The 21,790-nt window shown below is 33.0% G+C and overlaps 3 protein-coding genes and 1 long non-coding RNA gene across 10 annotated transcripts in view; 2 read left to right on the top strand and 2 right to left on the bottom strand.

Moving 5' to 3' along the window:
- LOC120337787 (uncharacterized) overlaps nucleotides 1–21,790 on the bottom strand; it is a 90,975-nt gene that overhangs the window by 40,411 nt on the left and 28,774 nt on the right. The window lies entirely within an intron of this gene.
- LOC144428335 (relaxin receptor 1-like) lies at nucleotides 11,590–15,057 on the top strand. 4 transcript variants are annotated; one of them, XM_078117428.1, is made up of 7 exons: nucleotides 11,590–11,743; nucleotides 12,134–12,254; nucleotides 12,728–12,829; nucleotides 12,898–13,119; nucleotides 13,202–13,347; nucleotides 13,606–13,749; nucleotides 14,096–15,057. In XM_078117428.1, coding segments are annotated over exons 2-7 (684 nt in total). In that variant the 5' UTR covers nucleotides 11,590–11,743; nucleotides 12,134–12,252; the 3' UTR covers nucleotides 14,164–15,057. The 4 variants fall into 4 exon arrangements, with proteins under 4 accessions (XP_077973554.1, XP_077973555.1, XP_077973556.1 ...); XM_078117429.1 differs by having other exon boundaries at nucleotides 12,134–12,259; XM_078117430.1 differs by having other exon boundaries at nucleotides 12,134–12,286.
- On the bottom strand, nucleotides 15,392–18,149 carry LOC144428317 (uncharacterized). Of its 4 annotated transcripts, none has more exons than XR_013478270.1 (5): nucleotides 17,896–18,149; nucleotides 17,326–17,403; nucleotides 16,786–17,155; nucleotides 16,374–16,487; nucleotides 15,392–15,998 (listed from the first exon to the last, which is right to left on the bottom strand). It is a non-coding gene; the product is annotated as an uncharacterized LOC144428317 (long non-coding RNA). The 4 variants fall into 4 exon arrangements; XR_013478269.1 differs by having other exon boundaries at nucleotides 17,769–18,143; XR_013478268.1 differs by having other exon boundaries at nucleotides 16,786–17,553; nucleotides 17,896–18,142.
- On the top strand, nucleotides 18,830–21,068 carry LOC144428028 (uncharacterized). The gene is made up of 4 exons (XM_078116668.1): nucleotides 18,830–18,848; nucleotides 18,954–18,992; nucleotides 20,090–20,234; nucleotides 20,871–21,068. The coding sequence occupies exons 1-4, from the start codon at nucleotides 18,830–18,832 to the stop codon at nucleotides 21,049–21,051; spliced, it is 384 nt and encodes a 127-aa protein (XP_077972794.1). The 3' UTR covers nucleotides 21,052–21,068.

The raw sequence follows: 21,790 nt of genomic DNA, 5'->3' as shown, positions 1-21,790 counted from the left end.
TAAGTTTGATAAAAAAATAAAATTTTTTTTAAAGGTTACGTTTATTAGCTTCATTTACACTACAGGATTTTAGCCTTCGCTTAACTAATAGTGAAGAAAAATGTCACAGAAGCAAACGTCTACTTTTAAAAGTTAAAATTATTTGAATTTAATTTTGAATATATCAGTTTACAAAAACAATCAGTAATCACTAGATTCGAATTATTAGGTTATTGAAATACGCAATAAACAATAAAATTATAGAGTGATAAAAGATCAATGTACAAACAAAGATTAATAATTATATATATATATATATATTTGCAAATACTAGTATATTTTTATTTAAAAAATAATATACATATATATATATATATTATTTTTTAAATAAAAATATACTAGTATTTGCAAATATCAGATAAAACCGACATTTATTAGAAATACATAATTCTGTTCAACACTTTCTATAAAATGAAAGATTCAAACATTAGGGGATACGGAGCTGAACAATGGACAATCCCATTTGCTATACTTTTATGCATGATTCAAATAAACGCAGGTTAGTGTTAATATAATATTGCTGAAATTGTGCATCACTTTCAGACAAAATTCAACATATTTTATAGAATAACATTTGTCAAATATATGCTTGCGTGTTCTATTGTCACTCATAATATTGTGCTTTTATTTTTTCGAATATGATTAGGCACTTAAGAATCAAACAAGTTTGGGAAACCTGTATTTTTTGAAAAAAAAAGTCTTCCCTAATCAGTTAGATTGGACGAGCTCAGCACTGCAACTTCGTGCATCTTAATGATGAAATGTCATCATACGGAACTTGTTGTTTTGTAATTATAAATCCGAAATAAATGTAGAAAAAGAATTTGAAACAAAACATAAATTGATTTAATGTCATTTTGTACATATATTACTCCATATATTATCATTGATGTAATTTAATCAATCAGATTTAATAACATAAAATGTTTACTACGATGTGTTGGAAATATATTATTTTGGCCGTTTCAGTGAATTGGTAACTTTAAATGAAGTTTAGCAAACGAGTTTTGTACAGATGAATCTTACATGCTGACATTGCTTTTTATTCTTCATATTCTATTTGAATTTCTTATTTCGGCTCGAAATACCAACGGTTAGAATATAAATGACAATAACATAACAATGCCACTTATGACTGAAACGTTAATTTGATAGGCTTGATATTGTCTTCTTAACCTACCGCCTTAAACGGTTTCCAACAGAAGAAGGATGCAAAACATAAAATCTCTGACGGTTGATAGCATTTTATTTTATATATTTTCAATACCCTATTCAAAAAAAGTTTAATTTGATTTATAAAATGCACAATATCCGTGTTGGTAACTCTTGTTTCAGTACGTATATTACTTGCATCTATTCTCAGTGAAAAATTGTATACCAACTTTTGGGGCTTATTTTGAGCGCAAAAACCCTGCTTTTATTTTCATATTTATAATTTAGAATTTGATTGCGGAACCCTCAAGCTTCCTATTTCTTCTTTTTGCGATGGAGAAATTGACTGCGAGTAAGTTAGTTTGTATAATATATTGGTGGTTTCATTTTTTCTACATCACTGTACAAGTACATTTCAATCGTAACAAATGTTCGTTAAACATAGCAAGAAATTCTTCAAATGTCACTGCAATTAGTTCATCATGAATCATTAGTATGAACATAGTAACCCCATAACAAGATTGTTCATATCTATTTTATTATTTTTAAACGTTAACAATTGGTCAATTTGAATACCGGTAATAATGGGCCGAATACCGGTATGCGAGCTTCTCCCCTTCACCTTACTGCAATGACACATGAACACTAAAGTTATTTTACGCCGAAAAATGTCATAAAAAAGATCTTAAACACTTTGAGTCACAGCGAAAAAATAAAATTAATCAGGTCTCCAAACTATATGAGGATTGAGAAATACCAAGAAGAGTACTAACAACAAAAACAACAACAACAATTTAGCAAAACGATCCATTGATCTACTTTGTATCACAATAATATTCAACGCTATTCTTTTTCCATAGAGATGGCATTGATGAGATACGACGCAACTTGAGTCTTGACCAATCTGGAATTCCTTGTCGCAGAGACGGGTTTGTTTGTATGTTACCTGAAAATCTCAAACACTTGCAATCAGCAGTTTGTTTAAAAGGTAGAAGTAATTTGTTTATTCAAAAAATATAAAGTGTTTCATCCTTAATTTTAGGCAAATTTGGCGCCACTCCTAACAAAATATAACCTGTTTCGTACTCGAGAATGAACATTAAATGTTATTCTGTATTTGCAAATATGGTATTTTGAAGAAAAAAGCCCCCAACATTTTATAACAAACCCCGGAATTATATATTTTGTCATAAATACGTCCTCGCAACGGGTAGAAGCGTTAAAAGCAGCATATCATATTCCAGGTGCATAAAACATCGCCAGTCATAAACACCATTAAACAATAATAATAACTTTTTCGTTGATATAAATTCAACTTTTACACATTCATTTGTAGATGCTGAATGTTACAACGACGAATTCAAATGTACAGACGGATCAGGGTGTGTACCACGTGAATCGTATTGCGATACCTATCACCAAAATACCCGCCATTGCATGTCAGTTGAAAATACAATTTCCATAACTTTATATAAAAATGTTTGTTTATATTCATAGATCTGTTGATACATCTTCTCATTATATGAGTTCATAATTCACATTAATACCAAGCGCTATTAAATGTCTTGTGTCTAGGGACAACAGCGACAAAGACTTCCGGCGGTTCCTGGACAACAACAAAACTGGACATTTATGCCGATCCGTTTCACATGGTTTCTGCTATCTTCCCGAAAGTCAAACTTATAAAGCCTCCTCTCTTTGCGAAGCAGGTGAAAACAACAAACATCTACCTAGTATCTAGTATAAAAAATTTGTCGGTTTTCCCGTGACAAAGACGAGTCTGTGAAACCCAAGCAGTCCAATTTCAAAACGAAATTTTTTTTTAGACTGACTCTAGTATTAATTCATAAATTTTTTAATAAAGAATCATTTATCATTAAAGTTTTTTTGCCAATGTTAGACATCACATAATTCGATGCTACTTTGGTATGCGATATCATCGGATTTTTCAAGTTTTTGTTAAACTATTTGTTCCAAGCATTATTCATATAACTTTGATTTACAAAAATATATAATTCAACAACTCTCAGGTGCATTTTTTTTTACTTTCCTTTGCCATTATTTATACAGCAAAAAATAGAAAGATTAATTCAGCACTTATTTAAAACAGATGTGGTAAATATACCACTTATGCTTTTCATATATATACATTATAATTTTTAATCTCTACACCCAGTAAGATAAAACAAAAAACCAATCATAAAATTTCGAGTACGAAAAAAAATAATGAATTGAATTTAAATGAAAAGCAAAAATTATTAAAAAGAGTGTGATATAATGAATGATGAAGCAATATGCAGTATGGCTTTTTTGTGAATATTGTTCTCGGCCACTCTGTAAAGTTATTACTGCCTTCGCTAAAATAAGTCCGTTATCTGATTTGTGTTTCAGATCCATTTTGTCGAAGTGATGAAACACTTTGCCAATTTCCATTTTTTTATTGCCAAAAGATTAATTTTTGCACTCAAGGGATTCTTTGTACGTGAGTGAATTACTAATTATGGAAATATCGTATAATTTTGAACAACCAATCATGTGGGTCTTAGACTCATCGTAATACGCAAGTATAGCAATGTATGTGTATAATAATTCAGAGCAGAAATTTGGTGCCTCACAATAGTCTACAATTATCTTTTCTTGCTCACATTTGTAAGAAAGCATGAGATCCCAATCTGGGTTTGCCACTTAATATTCTATGAACAACCGTTTTACTCATAAACTTATATTTATTGTTGTATATTTAAAACATTGTGTCGATACTTTTGCATCTTGGTCAACTGTCTAATAAATACGATTGTAAAGTGATGCTTCCATATTCTACCCTCATTGCATCCAATTGTCTACAATCATTTTGTTCGACTCAAAGTGGACAAATGGTTCACTTGGGTAAATTCTTGTTGCTGTTGGGGTTGGTTGATTCTGTTGCGGTTGTTTTTATAAATCGTATTATCTCAACTAATGAACCTATCGACCTAAAATTTACACTTCTTCTATAACTTTCATTCAATTTCAAACTATTTCCGAGATCTCTGGGATACGATATTTCACCTCTAATTCAACTGTTTGATTTATATTGAAGTGGAACAGTTTTTATTCCGCCACGAATAACCGTCTCCAAATTGTTTTACCAAGCGGGGTACCGGAAACAAAGTACGACCCTAGAGTCCACATATTTGATCAATGCTTCCTTGTTTTAAGTAACAATCACCCATATCCTTCCGAGCCTAACTTTAATCGAAAACGACAAGAGGAAGATATGCTATGTTCTGGTATGGACGCTCGACGAATGAATCGAAAGTGTCCACTACCGGCGGAATTTATATGTGATTCGTATTCACATTGTTCGGGAGGTAATTCGTTATTTAAATTTGTTTTTGAATAAACTGAGAAACTGTTGTTTTATAAACTCATGCTTTAGTATCAGAATTTTGTTTAACAGATTTTTCGTTTATTTACGATTACCATACATTGGTTTTATTCAGAATGATTAAATCATTTAAAATGTATTATTTTCAAATCGAGCATGTTTATTGGATGGTAGCATTTAGATCCTGGAATATGTTTGACTATTATACAAGCATTTCTTAAACTTGACTTAGTTCTTAGAAAATGGCAGTAAAAGCTGTAATATATAAGATGATTAACAACTTACTTTATTAGATCAAAAGTAGCAACAACCTCTATGTTGGGTATTTATCTTTCGCCCATCAACTATTGTTGGCAGTATAATTTTGATATTATCTCAATTTCTCACAAACTGATGTTTTAGATTATTTCCAAAACTATATGACTTGTAGCCAACTCGGAGGCATTCTTTGGCAAACTAAGGAAGCGTTTCCAAAATTCAAAAATATCAAGAGTTTTTTTGTTTTTTGTCGTTTTAAAAAGTTTGTAATGATACAATATTTCAGTATATGTTTCTATTGCCTCTTTATTTCCGTTATTACAGGAGTCGATGAATGCTTTTGCGATGGAAATGAACCCATTCTAAATAGAAGTAAGTTCATTTGTAAATAAAAGTAAAATAAAATACAAACAATCAGAACAGATATACACATATATTTTAATAAGTAAAGTCTTGTAGAACAAAAAATGAACGGAATGTTTTCTCAAATGGATTTACTGGTATTTCATTTAGTTACTTTCATTTTTAAAATATAAAAAAAGATACAAAGAATAAAATATAAATATTATCTTGTCACATATCTCAACGATATTTTTAAAAAAACGATTTTCGTTAATAATATGTCGATTTTACCTATATTAATTCTTATTGTATTACAAAGTTGAATTGGAGAGTTGGATAAAAAGTGGCACAGTCTCTTACTGTTTCTGAAACTTGAAGTATTTTGCTAAAATGAGGAACATAAAAAAAATGTTTAACTGTTTAACTGATTCAGAAGAGTGTAAAAGTTTCTAAAGAAAATTTCATTTAAACGTCTAACCTCATTTTCTAAATTTGTTGAATTTAATATGAATAAGTAATTTATAAACTGCCCACAAAGCACATACTGTATATAATTATCATCAATTGAAAGGATTTTTCAAAATTAAGCAACTAACAAAATAATATAATAACTCGCAGTCTTTCATGAAGAAGAGTGCTTTCGCTGTTTCCAATCTAAAGAAATAATTCCTTACGGAAAACTGTGTGACGGTATCATAGACTGTCAAGATTTATCAGACGAATGTTTATGCAAACGAAAAGGTGTCATAGACATCTGCAAACACATTGTTTGGGGTGAGATTTCTTTCTGCGATTACTTGATTTTTGGAAACAATTTATCATAGAAAAAGACTAAGAATTTTGCTTTTGAATAAAGGGCAACAAGATGGTACATCGTACTTCTCATGTAATGCCACGGAGGCAAACAATAGCACAAAAGTATGCGATAAAATGTAAGTAGGTCACATCATATTTTGAAAGTATGGAATAGGAGTTAGAATATGAAGACCTCGGTAAGTTGCTTCAATACAAATCTAACTTTTTTATTTGGAATTGATTTTGAGCTCAATCTACATCTAAAACGACCATAATTTATGGAATGTTTTATCAGGCTGTACGCTAACATTACCCTTTTACCCTTCTAAAATATCTATTTGTGTATTCAATTTGAATAAAATTTACCATAATTATATTTCAGACAAGACTGCATGGGAGCAATTGACGAAAAATTTTGTCCAGACACAAGTTGTCCGGGTAACGCGAATTTTATCATATCTATTACTATTTTTATGCAAAATTTACTTCAGAAATACTGTCGAAAATATTTTTATTTGTTTTCTATTATTTGGTATATCATAGTTAATCAGATATTTTGCAATAGATTTGGATTTCTCACTCTTTCAAATATTTTACGATAATTCAAATCTCGGTCTTACAGCACTAAGGCTAATTTCATGACCTTAGAGGTTGTGAATAGAGGACATTTTAATTGCCATATGTTATCATTACACAGATGACTCGTGGGATCAGACAGCAGACAAATGTAACTGCCTTTGTGGATCACTAAACCGTAACCGTATGTTTCACAATTTTATAGAATATATATAATCATTGAAGATTATAGTAATTAATATGGAATGAAACAACAATTACAATATACAACTTAAGTTTCAATTAATATTTCAAACCAATTGGGAGCGAAAAATGTGTCAGATAGTTTTTTTTTAATTCAATAAGATGTACAATATTTACAATTTGTCAATCACGTGTTGCCTCAAAATATTCACTGAATAAGCTCACCATTAAAAATTTACATTTGTTTTATATCAACCGTGAGGCTCAGTTCACGACCATAATTTCAAGTCTTCCAATGGTCTCTACTTTAGTTCTTTATTTTTTGTTGTTTATGGAATTTAGCTTCTAAATCGGTCTGTTCGATTCCAGAAAAAAATACATATTTTTGTTAACATCTGTACTATATCTTGCTGCTAAAAAATTCAGTTCATCATTAAATTAGCCCAATTCTTAATTTGAGAAATATAGCAAATTTATCGGAAAGAAAATAGTTGATGTGATAATAAAAACAGTAGATAATGATAGATATTCTAGATAGAGAAAATTACGCCTTTTGTCATTTGACCAGGAAACATTGAAAAAATTTGTGTAATTTACCATTAAAAAATTCTGGAATGTTTGTGAACTTTCTTTGCAAACAAACCTGTCAAACTTTCATTATCTCTGATGGTCATATATATTTCTCAACATTTTTGTTGTTTGTACATACTGACTAAAATTCTATAATTTAAAACCTTTCAGAACCAATTGCAACAAAGTGCGATGGAATTATAGAATGCAGAGAGTTTTACCGCGAGGAATGTCTCGATTGCCAGATGATACCCGAATTCTGCAAACACTATTTATTTGGAGGGTATTATCAATGTTCAAGCGGATCGAGAATTCCATCCTTGAAGATATGTGACGGAATAGCTGATTGCGAAGTAGGAGAAGAAGAAATCAAATGTCCACGAAGGTAAAGTATTTCTAAATTGCTTTCTGGCGTATGTCACAAACATATATGTATTGAAGAATTAATAACTATTTTCGCATCGTATGACGTTTCATGCGAGGACGACCAATCTCATCAATGTACTCGCGGCAACGTTTTGTTTATCATTTCACGAGTTCTGCTTATTAGTAACATCAAATTAAATTTAAAATAAAATTAAATATCGAGCGTGTGAAGTGAAATTAGCACCTAGTAATTGAGTCTAGTTTTGAACATTAATTTTATGAATTTAAAGTTAGCAATTTGAGTTTAATCAACCGAACATGATAATATTTTTTTCAAATATGGTATTTTTTTTCCACCTGAGATGGTCTGATGTACTTAGCACACTATAATATACCACAAATTGAATATAGATACGGGAGTTTCGAATTGGAAGACCTAAAATCATACCAAAAATAATAATAAAACGACTATTAATGAATAAAAATAGAATTAATAATAATAAAAGTTTGGTGAGATGTATACTTCTCACACTGATTAATGAGATCAGAACAAGTAGATTGATTTCAACTTGTCATTCTTCCGTCCACGAAACTCTCTTTGATAAAAAAAAGTTTTCACATTTTATTTTTTTTATTTTCAAAGATTTAATTGCGAAGGGAATAACCCAATAAACGTACCTGACCACAAAGTCTGCAACCTTCATAAAGTATGTGAGACTAATTTATGTTTGTGTTAATAATACGATAATTGCAAATATTTTGTTTTGTTTTATCGGCGACTTTAAAAACATCATCAAGTCTCAAAGACGATAATTACACTTTCAACCTTGTGATGGAAAATTTTTTTGCTAACAAATTACGTCGATATCTGAGTCCTTATCAACCAAATCGGTTTGTCCGTCGCGTAGCTTAAATCTATAGTTAGCATCGCTCTGAGACGTCTCATTGTCGACCATTTCAAATTCACAATTAGGTTTGGGTTGAAAACAGAGATACGAATTGCTTAACATCAAAATCTATTGTTTGATCCCTCATTCTGAGCAATAAATTTACCAAGTATCAAGTACACGGAGTAGTGAAACTTGGACTCATTGTGATGTAACCTACACTCTCGCGAATAGAACGATCAGTACCAATCGGGTACATCAGTGTTTTTTATGCGCGAACCAATCAGTAGTGAGTGCCTTCGTTAGTGATTGCTCAAACGTGATTTTAATTCTTGATTCGCACGAAAAAACACGAGGTTATAGAGTTGGATCGCTTCCATATTCCGAGCTTCTGACATTAACTGTAATAAATTGCACAACTTACACCTATAACATGTGGTACTTACAATTCCGAATAATGTTATCAAAAATATTTATTGGAAAAACGAAATGCTTTTATTTTCATATGTTGGCTATTACAGGACTGTGAAGATTCTAGCGATGAAATGAACTGCACTGAAACAACTCACTTTTACTGCAATGACACAGAAGATGTTAAATTCATCTCTAAAAATGAGGTTTGATTGCATTTTGACTCTTAAATATTATATTACAAACTGAGGTATGCTTTTCACATACCTCAGATTAGCTCTGAAATCTAAATGAGATATTTTCAAAACAGGAATTTGCAGGAATTTTAGAGAAAACATGTGTTCCCAAACTGTGGGAGTAGCAACAATATTATCCCTTTTGAATATTCTCTCAACTATAAAATCAATATATATATTAGTGCGCTGATGGATGGTTAATAACTTGTTATTGACAAAGTTACTAACCATCCATCAGCGCACTAATATATATATTTATTTTCCAGTTCGCGATTCCAGCAGATAAAATGTATCAGGCCATTAAAACAATGAATAGCTAGGGAGGAAGAGTTCCTCGAATTGGTAGTAAATGAAAAAATATTTTGACACGACACAATTTCTTGCAGTATGGGATTTGACCAAGCAGACAATAAACCCAAACTTAGTAAAAGGGCAAACGTTGGATGCAGAAACGATTATTCTGTAATATCCTAAATGTCCTGACATTCGTTGATTCGTAATTCATTTGAAATCGAAATCGTTAACGGTATTTTAGTAAGGAATATAGGTGTCGGATCGCTTGATCCCGATAGAGTTATATACATTTGGCGTTATGCCCAAGTTGTTTTGATCTTCACATACTGATAGAGACGTGACAACTAAAATAGTATTGCTTTACCAATATATAAATTTTTACAGATATGTGACGGGAGTCAAGATTGTAAAAGTGGTAGAGACGAATGTCTTCCTGAATGCATTGTCAGTGCATTTTCAGACACAAATTCAATGATCAAGAATACGTTAGTGCTTGCCATTGTATTGGTGACAAGTTAGTGTATATTATATATATAAAACCTAATTGTACGAACCAAACCATACAGGTTATTTCTTGATTACTTAATGTATGTATATGGTAAAGCCTAGAATTATTTAAAACGCAGAATTATTTAAAACGTAATAATCTTTGTAATGTCTATCGAACGAAGCGTGGTTCCGCACATACATGAATCAGTTCAAAAGTATTTCAGTTCGAAGTATCTGGGGCAATCAGCCAAAGTAAGTTATCAATCATGTCCGATTTATGAATTTGCATTTGCAAAATAGCTATTTTCAAATATAAGCTGAGAACATTGCAAATTCCTGCGACGTTTTGCATCAATTTATTATCTGTCGACCGTACTCTTCAATTAGAATCGATTCTGAACTGTACGTCGACATTCTTTGTCATACATAGTGTTAAGTTAAGGCCTGTAAAATATGGAAGATAAATAAATATTTTCATGAATGTCTAGAATAAGATAATAAATAGGTGTGAATACAACTTGCCCAATGTTTTGTCTGAAATAATTTATAAACTTCCTCAAGAATGCATCTATATATAGGCGTCAGTACATTTGCATCCGCATACATTTGCACCCTCAAACATGTTAAACGCACCAATAGTCATGATCGCGAATAACCATGTTTCAGACAAACTTTAATTACCAACTATAAATATATATTCGAAATGAAGACGGATTACCAGTTCTAAGTAGCCCTTATCCTTGATGAGGGTCGCTACGTTTTCACTGTCCTTGCGAGTTACAATCCTTTCCTAGTTTCATCGGTCATTTTTTTTTCGATGAAATAACGCAAACGTAGTCGAATTTGCGGTGGTTAGCAGACGATGGGGAAGGAAACTGGTTGTACATAAATTAATCAAGTCAGTGTTAAATCAATTGTACAAAACAAGAGATAGGTGATTCAAGAAAGAAAATAGATAAGAGAAAAATCAAAATTAATCGGGTTTGCAGTGAGTTCGTCTTCATTACTATTTATAACTTTAGGATGTCACTATTTCGGCGCAAATGGCAATATAACCTCTTTTCCAGTCACGAATATCCGTGGGTGCAAATGTTCATGGGTGCAATTGTAAGCGGATGTAAATGTACGCGGGTAAAAAAGTACGTGGGTGCAAATGTAAGCGTGTGTAAAAGTACCTGGGTGCAAATGTACGCTTGTGCAAATGTACGCGTGTGTAAAAGTACCTGGGTGAAAATGTACGCGGGTGCAAATGTACCGGGTGCATATGTCCGTGGGTGCAAATGTACATTTGTTCAAATACCCGTGGGTGCGAAAGTTCATGGGTGCAAATGTCTTTGGGCGAAAATGTACGTGGGTGCAAATGCACGTGGGTGGAAATGTTCATGAGTGCAAATATTCATGGGTGCGAATGTCCATGAGAGCAAATGTTCATAGGTGCAATCTGTATGTGGGTGCAAAAATCTGCGGGTGCAAATGTATTGATGTAATTGTTCATGGGTGCAAATGTCCGTGGGTGCAAAAATATTTAGATGCAATTGACCTGAGTGCAAATGTACATAGGTTCAAAGATAATGGAACCCTATATATCAATCAATCGTTTAACATAACTTTGCCAGTTATTAAATACTTTTTTGTCAGGTACCGTCACATTGGCAGGAAATGCGTTCGTGATTATTTTCTCTATAATCAAGTTATTCAAGATGAAGAAAGATAAAAAGAATGCTATGATCAACAAAATCTTGATTTGGAATCTGTCAGCGTCTGATTTTCTCGTTGGGGTAGATCAACTTAAATATTTTAGTTAAATATTTGAACCATTTTAAAATCTATAATCTGTCAGCGTCTGATTTACTCGTTGGGGTAGATCAACTTGAATATTTTAGTTAAATATTTGAACATTTTTAAAACATATGATTTTACTCAGGTATACACAATGACCATATGCGTAAAGAGTGTAACAATGCAGGGTGAGTACTGCAAAGAAGATGTAGAATGGAGAAGTGGAATTACCTGTTCTGCTATTGGAGCTTTGCTTATGATTGGAACAGAGTCTTCAGTTTTTACTCTGACGATCATTACAGGATTTAGAGTACATACTCTTCTGAGGTGAATGACAGAGTAAAATTGATTATATTATTGCTGTGCGTTTATATGAATATATATTTCAGACCATTTGTTGAAGTTAGACTCAGAACAATTCGTCATATTATCGTATTGTCATGGACTCTTGCTATTGCAATTGCCGTGATTCCGTTGTTGCCAGTTACTGAAGACTACTTTGTGGACAATGTATGGTATGACAAAATTTTCTGTTAAATATTGTAAGAACAAATATAAAATGTTCTCTGTCATATATGTAATATATATTTGTTACTCTATTAGTCTATTAATAGAATTATTTGTTTGTCATTTCCTTATGGGTCGGCATTTCTTAAATGTAGATTTTTTCTTTCCGTCGGAACATCAGTTTCTAATGAAAGTGTACAGTTTTTGTCCACCCTGATAAGCTATTTGTTTGAATTTTTATCGTTGTTACTGTTATTCTATAATAGACTTTACAAGAATTAGCATTCATTAAGAATCTTAACTTTTTTGTAAATTACCATGTAAAAAAGGGTTTTTCAAACTTAGGCTACTTAGTCGGTATTCCACAAAATTGTTCTTACTGAGATCCAAATCAATGTCGACCAAGCGTTACAGAAGGCGATCTACGGATGTTGTGCCAATATTTTCTGACAATGACAAATAATTTACAATTTCAGGTTGAGTCAAAATCCATTTTTTTCAATAATCAACAAAAACGAAATAAGGGGAATAAATCAATGGATTTCAACAATACAAACTGAAAATAATGATACATTGAAGTAAGACAATTTTTGAACTGATATAGGCATTTAGAAATATTATGTTTAACTTTTCGTTTTTTTAACAGATTAAGTGACTCATGGTCAGCATTGGAAACTATGCTCAAAAGACTAAATCCTAAATTCAATATTGACCGAAAGTTTGGATATTACTCAACTCATACCGTTTGTCTCCCGACACTATTTCCGAATCCAATAAAGGATATGGCATGGGGTTATTCACTAATCCTTCTCATCATCAATTTCTTGGCCTTTTTTGTGATTTCAGTCGGATATTTTGTGATATATAAGTAAGAACAACAAATTGGTTACGGGGTTTCCAAAGTGTGTTCATCGGATAAAAAAAGTGTAAAATTTTTATTTTACCGACAGGAATTCAACTCGAGAAAATAAAGCATTGACCAACCAACAGTTAAAGAAAAGGGCAAAATCCATGCAGAAAAAAGTTACCGTGATCATCATAACAGATTTATTGTGTTGGATGCCAATTTGTATCATGGGATTTCTACAAGTTGCTGGTAATTCTATGTCGAGAAAACTCAATTGTGGCCATGTACTGTGAGGAAATATAGCTTAATAGCATTACCCATTTATATAAAAATTATGGTTATACGTATGAATAGAAAAATAAATTAGGTTATGTATAAAGTTTTCAAAGCGAGGCATAGCCTTAAATTTACTTTGATGATTGCAATGACAATTGTAATATATATTACAAATTATCTATCCGCAAGAACATTATGAATAATGTTTTAATCATTTATTTTTCCATGAAGGCATAGATATACCAAACGACGCTTATCTTCCTGTTGGGCTGATGATCATACCAATCAACAGTATGATAAATCCTATGTTGTATTACGCTCTTCCCACACCTATCAAATATATTTTGGCTTGGTTCAGAAAAAGGGTTCATGCAAGTAAGTATGCAAAATTTGTAATAACCCGAAGTAAGTAATCGTAAATGATTTTTGAAATTACCGGTTTCACAGTTATAAACTATGTTTCGAAATATTTTTATTTTCTGGGGAGACTTTAGGGAAAGACGAATAGGCCACCGGTGCTGCGTTAGACCTTCTGGAGCATATATTTGAGTATCGCTTCATTGTTAAACATGGCAATTTATTCTTGCTATTTCCCAAATTACTTCATACCAATGTTTAACCCTAGCTTCATTTATTACAGTTTGATGTATTGTAAAATGATGATAATAAATATATTTACTTTACCTAAATGTTCATTATTCGACGTATCATTGTGCTTCAGAACACGAACATGCAGCCGAAACCCCACAAAAGAAAATTGACAAAAATGGAAAACAACTTGAAAACTGAACAAGTATAATGATGCATCCTGGCGAAAGAGCACTTCTAAATAGATTTAAAAACTCGGACAACCTTGTAACATAGGCTACAAATAAAAAGTGAAATTGACAATTTTAATCTTCGAACATGCAATATTTAGCGACACAGTTTTGGTATTGAAATTTTGTTACTTCAGTAGTATGTGTACCAGGTTAGGGTTAGGCCATATTTTTTTCGGATTTCCTCATTTTAGTTCTACAGTATTACGCGTTTAGGTACTGACTGTGTTAGCCAAGTGAATATGTCCATAGGTTGCCGTCCTTCTACCCAACTTGATGTAAAGTAGGCGAACAAAATCAGTTATCTCCATTTTGGTACACATACTTCTGAAGCACCGAAATTTTTCTTGTTAGGATACTGTTCAAAATTTGAGGAGTAAAGTTCAAATGTTATTGAATTTCGACTTTTGTGGACAAATACTCTCTATCGTTTGAAAATACAAAGCAACATACTAATATTTGATATTTGTCAGTAATTTCATTATAGATATCAGGGAAAGTTGAAAATGTTCAGCAATTAATCGATGAAATCTCATTTTGCCGAACAAAACGTAGAATTCTTTCCAATTCTAAATAGATGAAAGTTTGCTTTGAATGTTTCTATATTAACTCAATATTATTTAGTTTATATTATTCAGTTTGACCAAATGTAAATTTTTTTCGTTATATAATTATTTTCGTTATTATGTCGTCATCTAAATTTCGAAAACATTTGCACGATGAAACCAGGGATTGCGGCCATGGTTCAATAAAAACACTTGCAATCAGAATCTGTCTTTCAGAGAAGTGTACAACATTCAACGAAAGTTTGACTATGGGATTAAATTGCAGTTTAATTTGCGTTGTTATTTTGTTGTTGAGTTCTATTTTGCCATGTGTCTCCTGTTTTTATTTGATATGTCATAGTTACTTCTATTGCAACCTTCTATTTCAAAATTAGAGAACTGATTCAGGTTTTCAGCTTTCTTTCCGAGTTAATTCGATATAATTTATCTTTTTTTGACTTAGTGTTTGATGTTATGAATCATGTTGGATTACGAGTCCTAAAGTTTAAAACTATTATGGTAAAATATTGTGAAATCATCAATAGCAGCATCTAAATTAGCGTCGGCGATCACCCAATGGAATAATCACAAAACCAATTACAGAAGCAAGACATCTCATAACTCAATTTCAATTTCGCGGCCTCTTTTCACGATTGTCTGTGTTGAAATTTTTACCCCATCGAGAAGAACCTCATTTGTTAGTGTTCACTTAGATCTTCGCTGTCGAATATTTAAACGTAACAACAAATTCTTGATCTATCAATTTTAATATTTTACTGTCGGCGAGTTATGTGTTACCGTTACCACGCATAAAAGGTTGACAACCACTACTGCTATTGACCATTGATTTTAAAACTACTACAATATGACATGTAGAAATATAAAACTTTTCGACATTTTCCAGTTTATTCTACAATCCGCTTGTGCCATTTCCGATGACAATTCGCGGTTAGTTGTCGAGCAAACTGGCGACAAAGTTTTAAAAGGACCAATGCATGGCAAACTTCGAATTTGTCCATATGTCGGATTGGTAATGCTTATTATATTGCGCTTTTACAATTTCTTGAAAATTTTGTAAATCATCGTTGACGTGTTTCTACGGCCTAACACTACCAATATTTTACTGCCCAGAAATCGTGACACATTCCTCATTTCAATCAATACCAAGTTTTCTGTCAAGTGTCTTTGTGTTTTTCTTCACATTTTGCAACAATGTATTGTGTTTCTTTAAAAATATCTTCTAATTGTAAATACTGAGGAACTGTAAAATAAAATAAAGTGTACATTAGAGCATATTTTAAATGTTTAAAAGTTAATCGAGTCGTAGATGATACAGATCATCAAATTCGCATACGTATTCAGCAAACCCAAGTTAAGATCGAGTTTCAATCACACTCACAGTATGCCTTCTGATTTCTAGTAATTAATTGAAGGTGGATATATTATGATATATAACTTTTATTTCATTGATTTTCAATTTTTTCCTGAGCTCATTCGGGCCGATTGCATTACTTATAAATTACCTGATTTAAAAAAAAGCGCCACCACACGGATTTCTACAACAGTCGTTTCCGCCAGAAAGGTGCTCATTCAGCGGTAAATTACTCGTACTAAGTGGTATGTACATTTATGTTACCTGTGTATGCCGATCCACCAATTACACCAAGTAACAGTAATATGTTGATCATCATCAGTATAACAGAAATATTACGATATCTTCTCGCAACGTCCCGCACTTCACCGATCTCGTCTGAAAATATTTTCACGCTTATTTTGGAAGATTTTTATGATTAAAAGAAAAGAAATAAAAAAAACGTTGAGCCTAACTTCAAAAACTAATTATATTACCATAACTGAATTTATTGACAAAATAAGCTATTCGTGTTTAAATAATTATAAGATAGATGGAGCTTAGCATATTGATAAGCTATTTCAAGGGTTTTATCAATATGGTATGGCGCAATCGAGAAGGAAAACTCATCAGGATTTATGTTAAAATACAAATATTTATTTTATGTATATCGATAGAAAATATGTATTGTACCTACCTTTCAAATAGGCTTGATAGGTGGAGTGGTCGGTAGCATGGGACATCACACTTTCTTTATCTGCCAAACTGCGTTCTTCAACTTGTGTTTCAGCATCATATTTGCCGATGTTGGGACAAGGAAATTTACAAACACCCAACCGGCAGTAGCGGATTTTTTTCAGTGGTGTCGTCCTCTTTGTGCATGTTAGTAGATGAAAAGTCTGGAGATTGAGGTTTGAATCCTTCCACTGTAAGCTCTTCCGCCAGAAATGACGTCAGAGATGATTGTTGTACTGGAAAATCCTCTCGATTTCGCTGCAATTAAGCAATTTTCTTCATAATGATGTCTTCTGAAACCCTGCTGTCAAGTTCCGTTTTGCTTTCGTCATCTAAAAAATTGTCATTGATTTCGTTGATAACTTCTGCAAATTCAGCTTTCCTGCTCTTTTTTTAATGACGTCACTGTTTTATCTAACCACTGGAGAAACTTTTTCTTCAAATATTTTATTCTCGGATAGAAGAAAGTCACGTTAAGTTTTTTTAAAAAAAAACCTAATACCGATGTTTGATCCGCAATATCGTCAGTAGATGAGTCACCACTTTCTTAATTTGTTTCTCCGAGTGTGCTACTTTTCCCCTGTACAAAAGAATTGATATTAGACAAAATAACTTGGTCACTCTGATCTGTTCCATTGACGTTATGAAACGTTTTTTCAGTCGTAATTTCTGAAATTGAATCGTCCTTCAAATGATCTCCAATCTCAAGCATATCAATACTTCGATTTGCCTGTAATAGTCGATAATTCATTTCTGGAAGGTACCTTAAAGTTGGGATTTGAACCGCCATTGAACCTACAGCATTTACATCAATTGACATAGAGCTTTTCTCGTTTTCAAGACGTTTTAAGATTGACATTCTATGGTATTTTACACGCATTTCGTGTACTTCTGACAGATCATCTTCAGGCATAGATAGTTCATGTCGCGTCGAAATTTCCCTACCTTTCAAATCTGTACTCAACTTGTTGGATATTTTGTTCACTACAGCACAATCTGATGAACTTATTTTCCCGAATGTACCTGGTCCATCATCTAGAATTCTTACTAAATTTCGGCAACCAGTTTTTACCATTTGTCCTGCAGTGCAATTGTTCTCAAGATCTTCGACGCCACGACAACAAATGTTATCCGCACGACAAGGTCCATCTTTTTTGTTGAACTTTCCAAATAATTTGAATACATTGCAAAAAAGTTAAAATACAATTGTGATGTCATAATCACATTAAAATTATGCTGCGAGACGCGTTTCAATACCCAACCAATTTTATTTGTAAATACCCAGGTAATTTTCGATGTTCACATTGTTTGTCAATTACAATTAGCAGAACGCGACAGCTCACATGCCTCCATACAAACAGCATTTTAAGGGTTTCCAAATTATAGTTTGCCTTACTTGAAAACGTGTGGTTATTGGACACGTAGTGGACATAACGATCGTTCAATGTTATGTTGGTCTTTTTGTTGTTGTTCTTTGACACTTTTTGGACATCTGATGGAAAATCTAAAAAACCGCTTTTTTCTTTCATTGCTGGACCGATTGATTCAAAATTTTTACTGGTTAAAGATGAAATGTTTCTCCAGAAGGCTATTACTTTTATTTATTTCAAATATTTCTGTTCGCTCTGTGAGATTTGTTTTTGTTTGCTATGACGTCACTGAATGTTCTGCGGACGCATAGCCGACACTCCTCTTCTTTTTGATAACGTGCCATCGAACGTCGATGGTTCGTAACGAAGTCCTTACGGTACTTTGCTAAGATTTTTTTCCTTACGGTGATCGACGGTACGGTAAACCGTACTGTACTGCGAACAGAGGTGTCCATATATTTGGGCGTAGCTCTCTTGTTTACACACTGTTTGATCGTGACCAATAAACGTTTGACTTAACTCGCGTTTGCATCAAGTTTTATAAGTTTTCTTCGATCTTGGTGCCAAAAGTGTTTCATTATCACTGCAAATCCAAACCCAATAACTCACAAACATTCTCTTTGCTTCCTAAAAATTATGTCTTGTGATTTTTTGGGTGATTTCTGATTCCCTCACTAATAAAAGTAGACCATTGTGACTTGACAATAAAAAATAAACAATCTCAAATTTTACTAACTCAAACTTCCACTTTTATTTATAGATGTTCTGGAACAACTGAGAAAAAGTGTCAAAGCAAAAGGTGAACTATTTATCTCGTTTTAAATTGATCTCATTTAGAGCCTGTTTTCAATATATTTTATTAAGAAATCGAATCGTGAAAATGTTATGAATTTACTATCACAAATGAAGAGCATATGGCGTATAGAAGTTCAAATATCAGAAATTTCACAATTCCTGTGTGTAATCTGCAATATCGACGATGGTTTATTATGGCTCTAACATTGCAACGCGGAAATTCCATTTTTATGGAAGACGGTGATTTTTGAATAATGACTTCATTAATCCTTAGCCTTCGCGTAACTAATTATTGAATATTGTATCTAAATAATTATTAAAAATGATGAAAATATGTAAAATTCTCATCGCTCTTGAATATAGCATATTCGTAGACCTAAGATCTGAAGCCCGAGCCCACCCGACCCGAAATTCGGGCCGAGTCGGGCCTGAAATGTCAATCATCACGTTCGGGTCGGGCCGGGCTTCTCTATCGTTGACTTTTTTTTAAATAAATACACGTTTATTAATAATATATAATAAAACTATGTGTGGATACTCATCAACACGACACATACAGAACTAAACTCTTGCAACGACAATCAAAAAAACTCCTAAATAAAATATGAAATTTCGGGTTTTCTTCGGGCTCGGGCATTGCAAATCCAGTAAATTAGTCGGGCTCGGGCTGAGTCGGGTTTAATACTCACGGGCCTGGATCGGGCCAGGCTGAAATTTTTGGGCCCGATCTTACCTCTAGAATAGTGTATGGTTTTCTTATTTATCTCGAGAGAAAGAGGAAAGCCGACAATACAGCTCATTCATCAGCTGTGGATCTACTACTTCTCGTCCTGTTACCATATCATGTGGGATGTGGGATTAGTCAACAAGTTAATCGTTTTTGATACATGGACTTGTAGGAGGAAGTCGTACCGGTGCGTAAGCCACCAAACGATGCCAAAAGCCCCGCACTCTTCTTGCAATGAATCGTCCCCACGTAATTTGAATTAGTGATGCAACGACATGTTCCTTCTCCTAGCACGTTGCACCCATCGCTATGACAAATAATATCAATAAAAGAAACATCTACATATTATGGTTCTTTATTCGTCTTTTAAACAGAATTCAAAGGCTGGTACCAAGCAAGCAACGGCTTTTACTACAAATTATTCAATGATCGAGTCAATAACGCAACAGCAAAATCTAACTGCCAGAAACAAGGATCGGATCTGGCATCTGCGGGCTTTAGAAACCCTACCGTCCTCAGGTGATTGGAGTATTTAAACTTGAATATTTTCTAAATATTAAGTGGGGTTACGAAAGTCTATTTAGGTTAATTTGCTCTATGTCTTTGCGCAAGTGAATCGGTATTTTCTGGAGCCAAAAGGTATTTTCAAATTCATTTTTTCGTTAGATTTATGGGAGATAAGATTTATGGTCAGTGCCGTGCCCTAGTGGCCAAAGCTTAGGTGCACAGTCTGTGTCCCACGGGCAAGATGTGGCCCACAAAAACAAATTGTTCAGCCCGCGGTGAGGTGCCAATATTCAATGCTGTGCTGCCCGCGAAACAAATTTAATTTAGATCAATCAGGTGAGAGTAATTCCAATCTCTTTGCGTTGCATGATCTTTGTGTCTACGAAGTTACAATTCCCTAACTAACAGCTAGCTTGTTCATAAAATCAAACACCTCATTACTTAAAATTGCATTAATTCATGTGTTGTACCAAGTTGCAAAAGTAGGATGTTAGATTATTATGCTACTATTAGTTTGGGTTACGTCTAAAATATCTTCTTCAGCTTGCTCTATATCTCTGCGCCAGTGGATCCGTATATGCGTATGAAGGATGAAATAGCCGAAATAATCAAATGAACTATGTAAATTTGTTGTTTTTTATGTTGCAGTGAATTGATGTCATTGATCACAGCTGGCAACGAGCACACTTGGGTTGGTTTAAGCAAACATGAAGGTAAATTCATCTGGGCTGATGGCGAAGTTTCAACTGAAGATAACACGGATGGTATGCAGAACAGCCAAGTAATTCGGGAGGTGATGAAGATTGTGTACATTTTTGGCCTCATATAAGGCAGTTGAACGATGTATCGTGCAACAGAGACTTGAAGTATATATGCGAGGCAGGTGCTTGAAAATAATTGATTCTGTTGTTATAAATCTCGTGATTGGTTGCACACAACTGTTAAAAAAAGAACTAGCGGGCACTTTCATTTACAAATAAAAATTAAAGTGTCAAAAAAATTTATTTTGTTCTGATCCACCACAAACAATAATGTGATAATCTGTATCTGCTTGGTACTGAAACTGTTGACAGGTTTAGCTATTTGATCTTGTTCTATTACAGTAGTTTTCACTCGTTTTAAGCTGCGCCCCATTTTAAGAATTTGTCAAGTTTCGCGCCCCACCTCAAACATAACTAGCTAACAATATGCTTCAAATAGCTTATAGTAGGGCAAATGTGTGTATTATTTAAAAAACACGTTGAAAATACGTTAATGGAACGTAAATATCCGAAATAAAAAAATATAATCGTCTAAAATAAGGCGGGCAAGATCAAATCTAACCAATAGTTTTCACTGAATCACTGCTTTATTAGCGCATCTCATGCGCATTTCATCTGCGTGGTGAAGTGATCGATTCGACTTTATCGTTATTGCTATATTATTTGGACCAGGGATGACCAATCCATTTTGTGCGCATGACGGGCTCTCGTGGAGATAGTTGTGGAATTTTTTTACAACTACATAAAAAATTTAGATTTTTTTAAAATCTATTCAAAAAATCCAAACTATCAATTGTTAAAATTGTA

Source organism: Styela clava, chromosome 10, assembly GCF_964204865.1.
Source record: "Styela clava chromosome 10, kaStyClav1.hap1.2, whole genome shotgun sequence".
Lineage (NCBI taxonomy): Eukaryota > Metazoa > Chordata > Ascidiacea > Stolidobranchia > Styelidae > Styela > Styela clava.
This window is presented reverse-complemented; position numbering and strand designations above follow the sequence as displayed.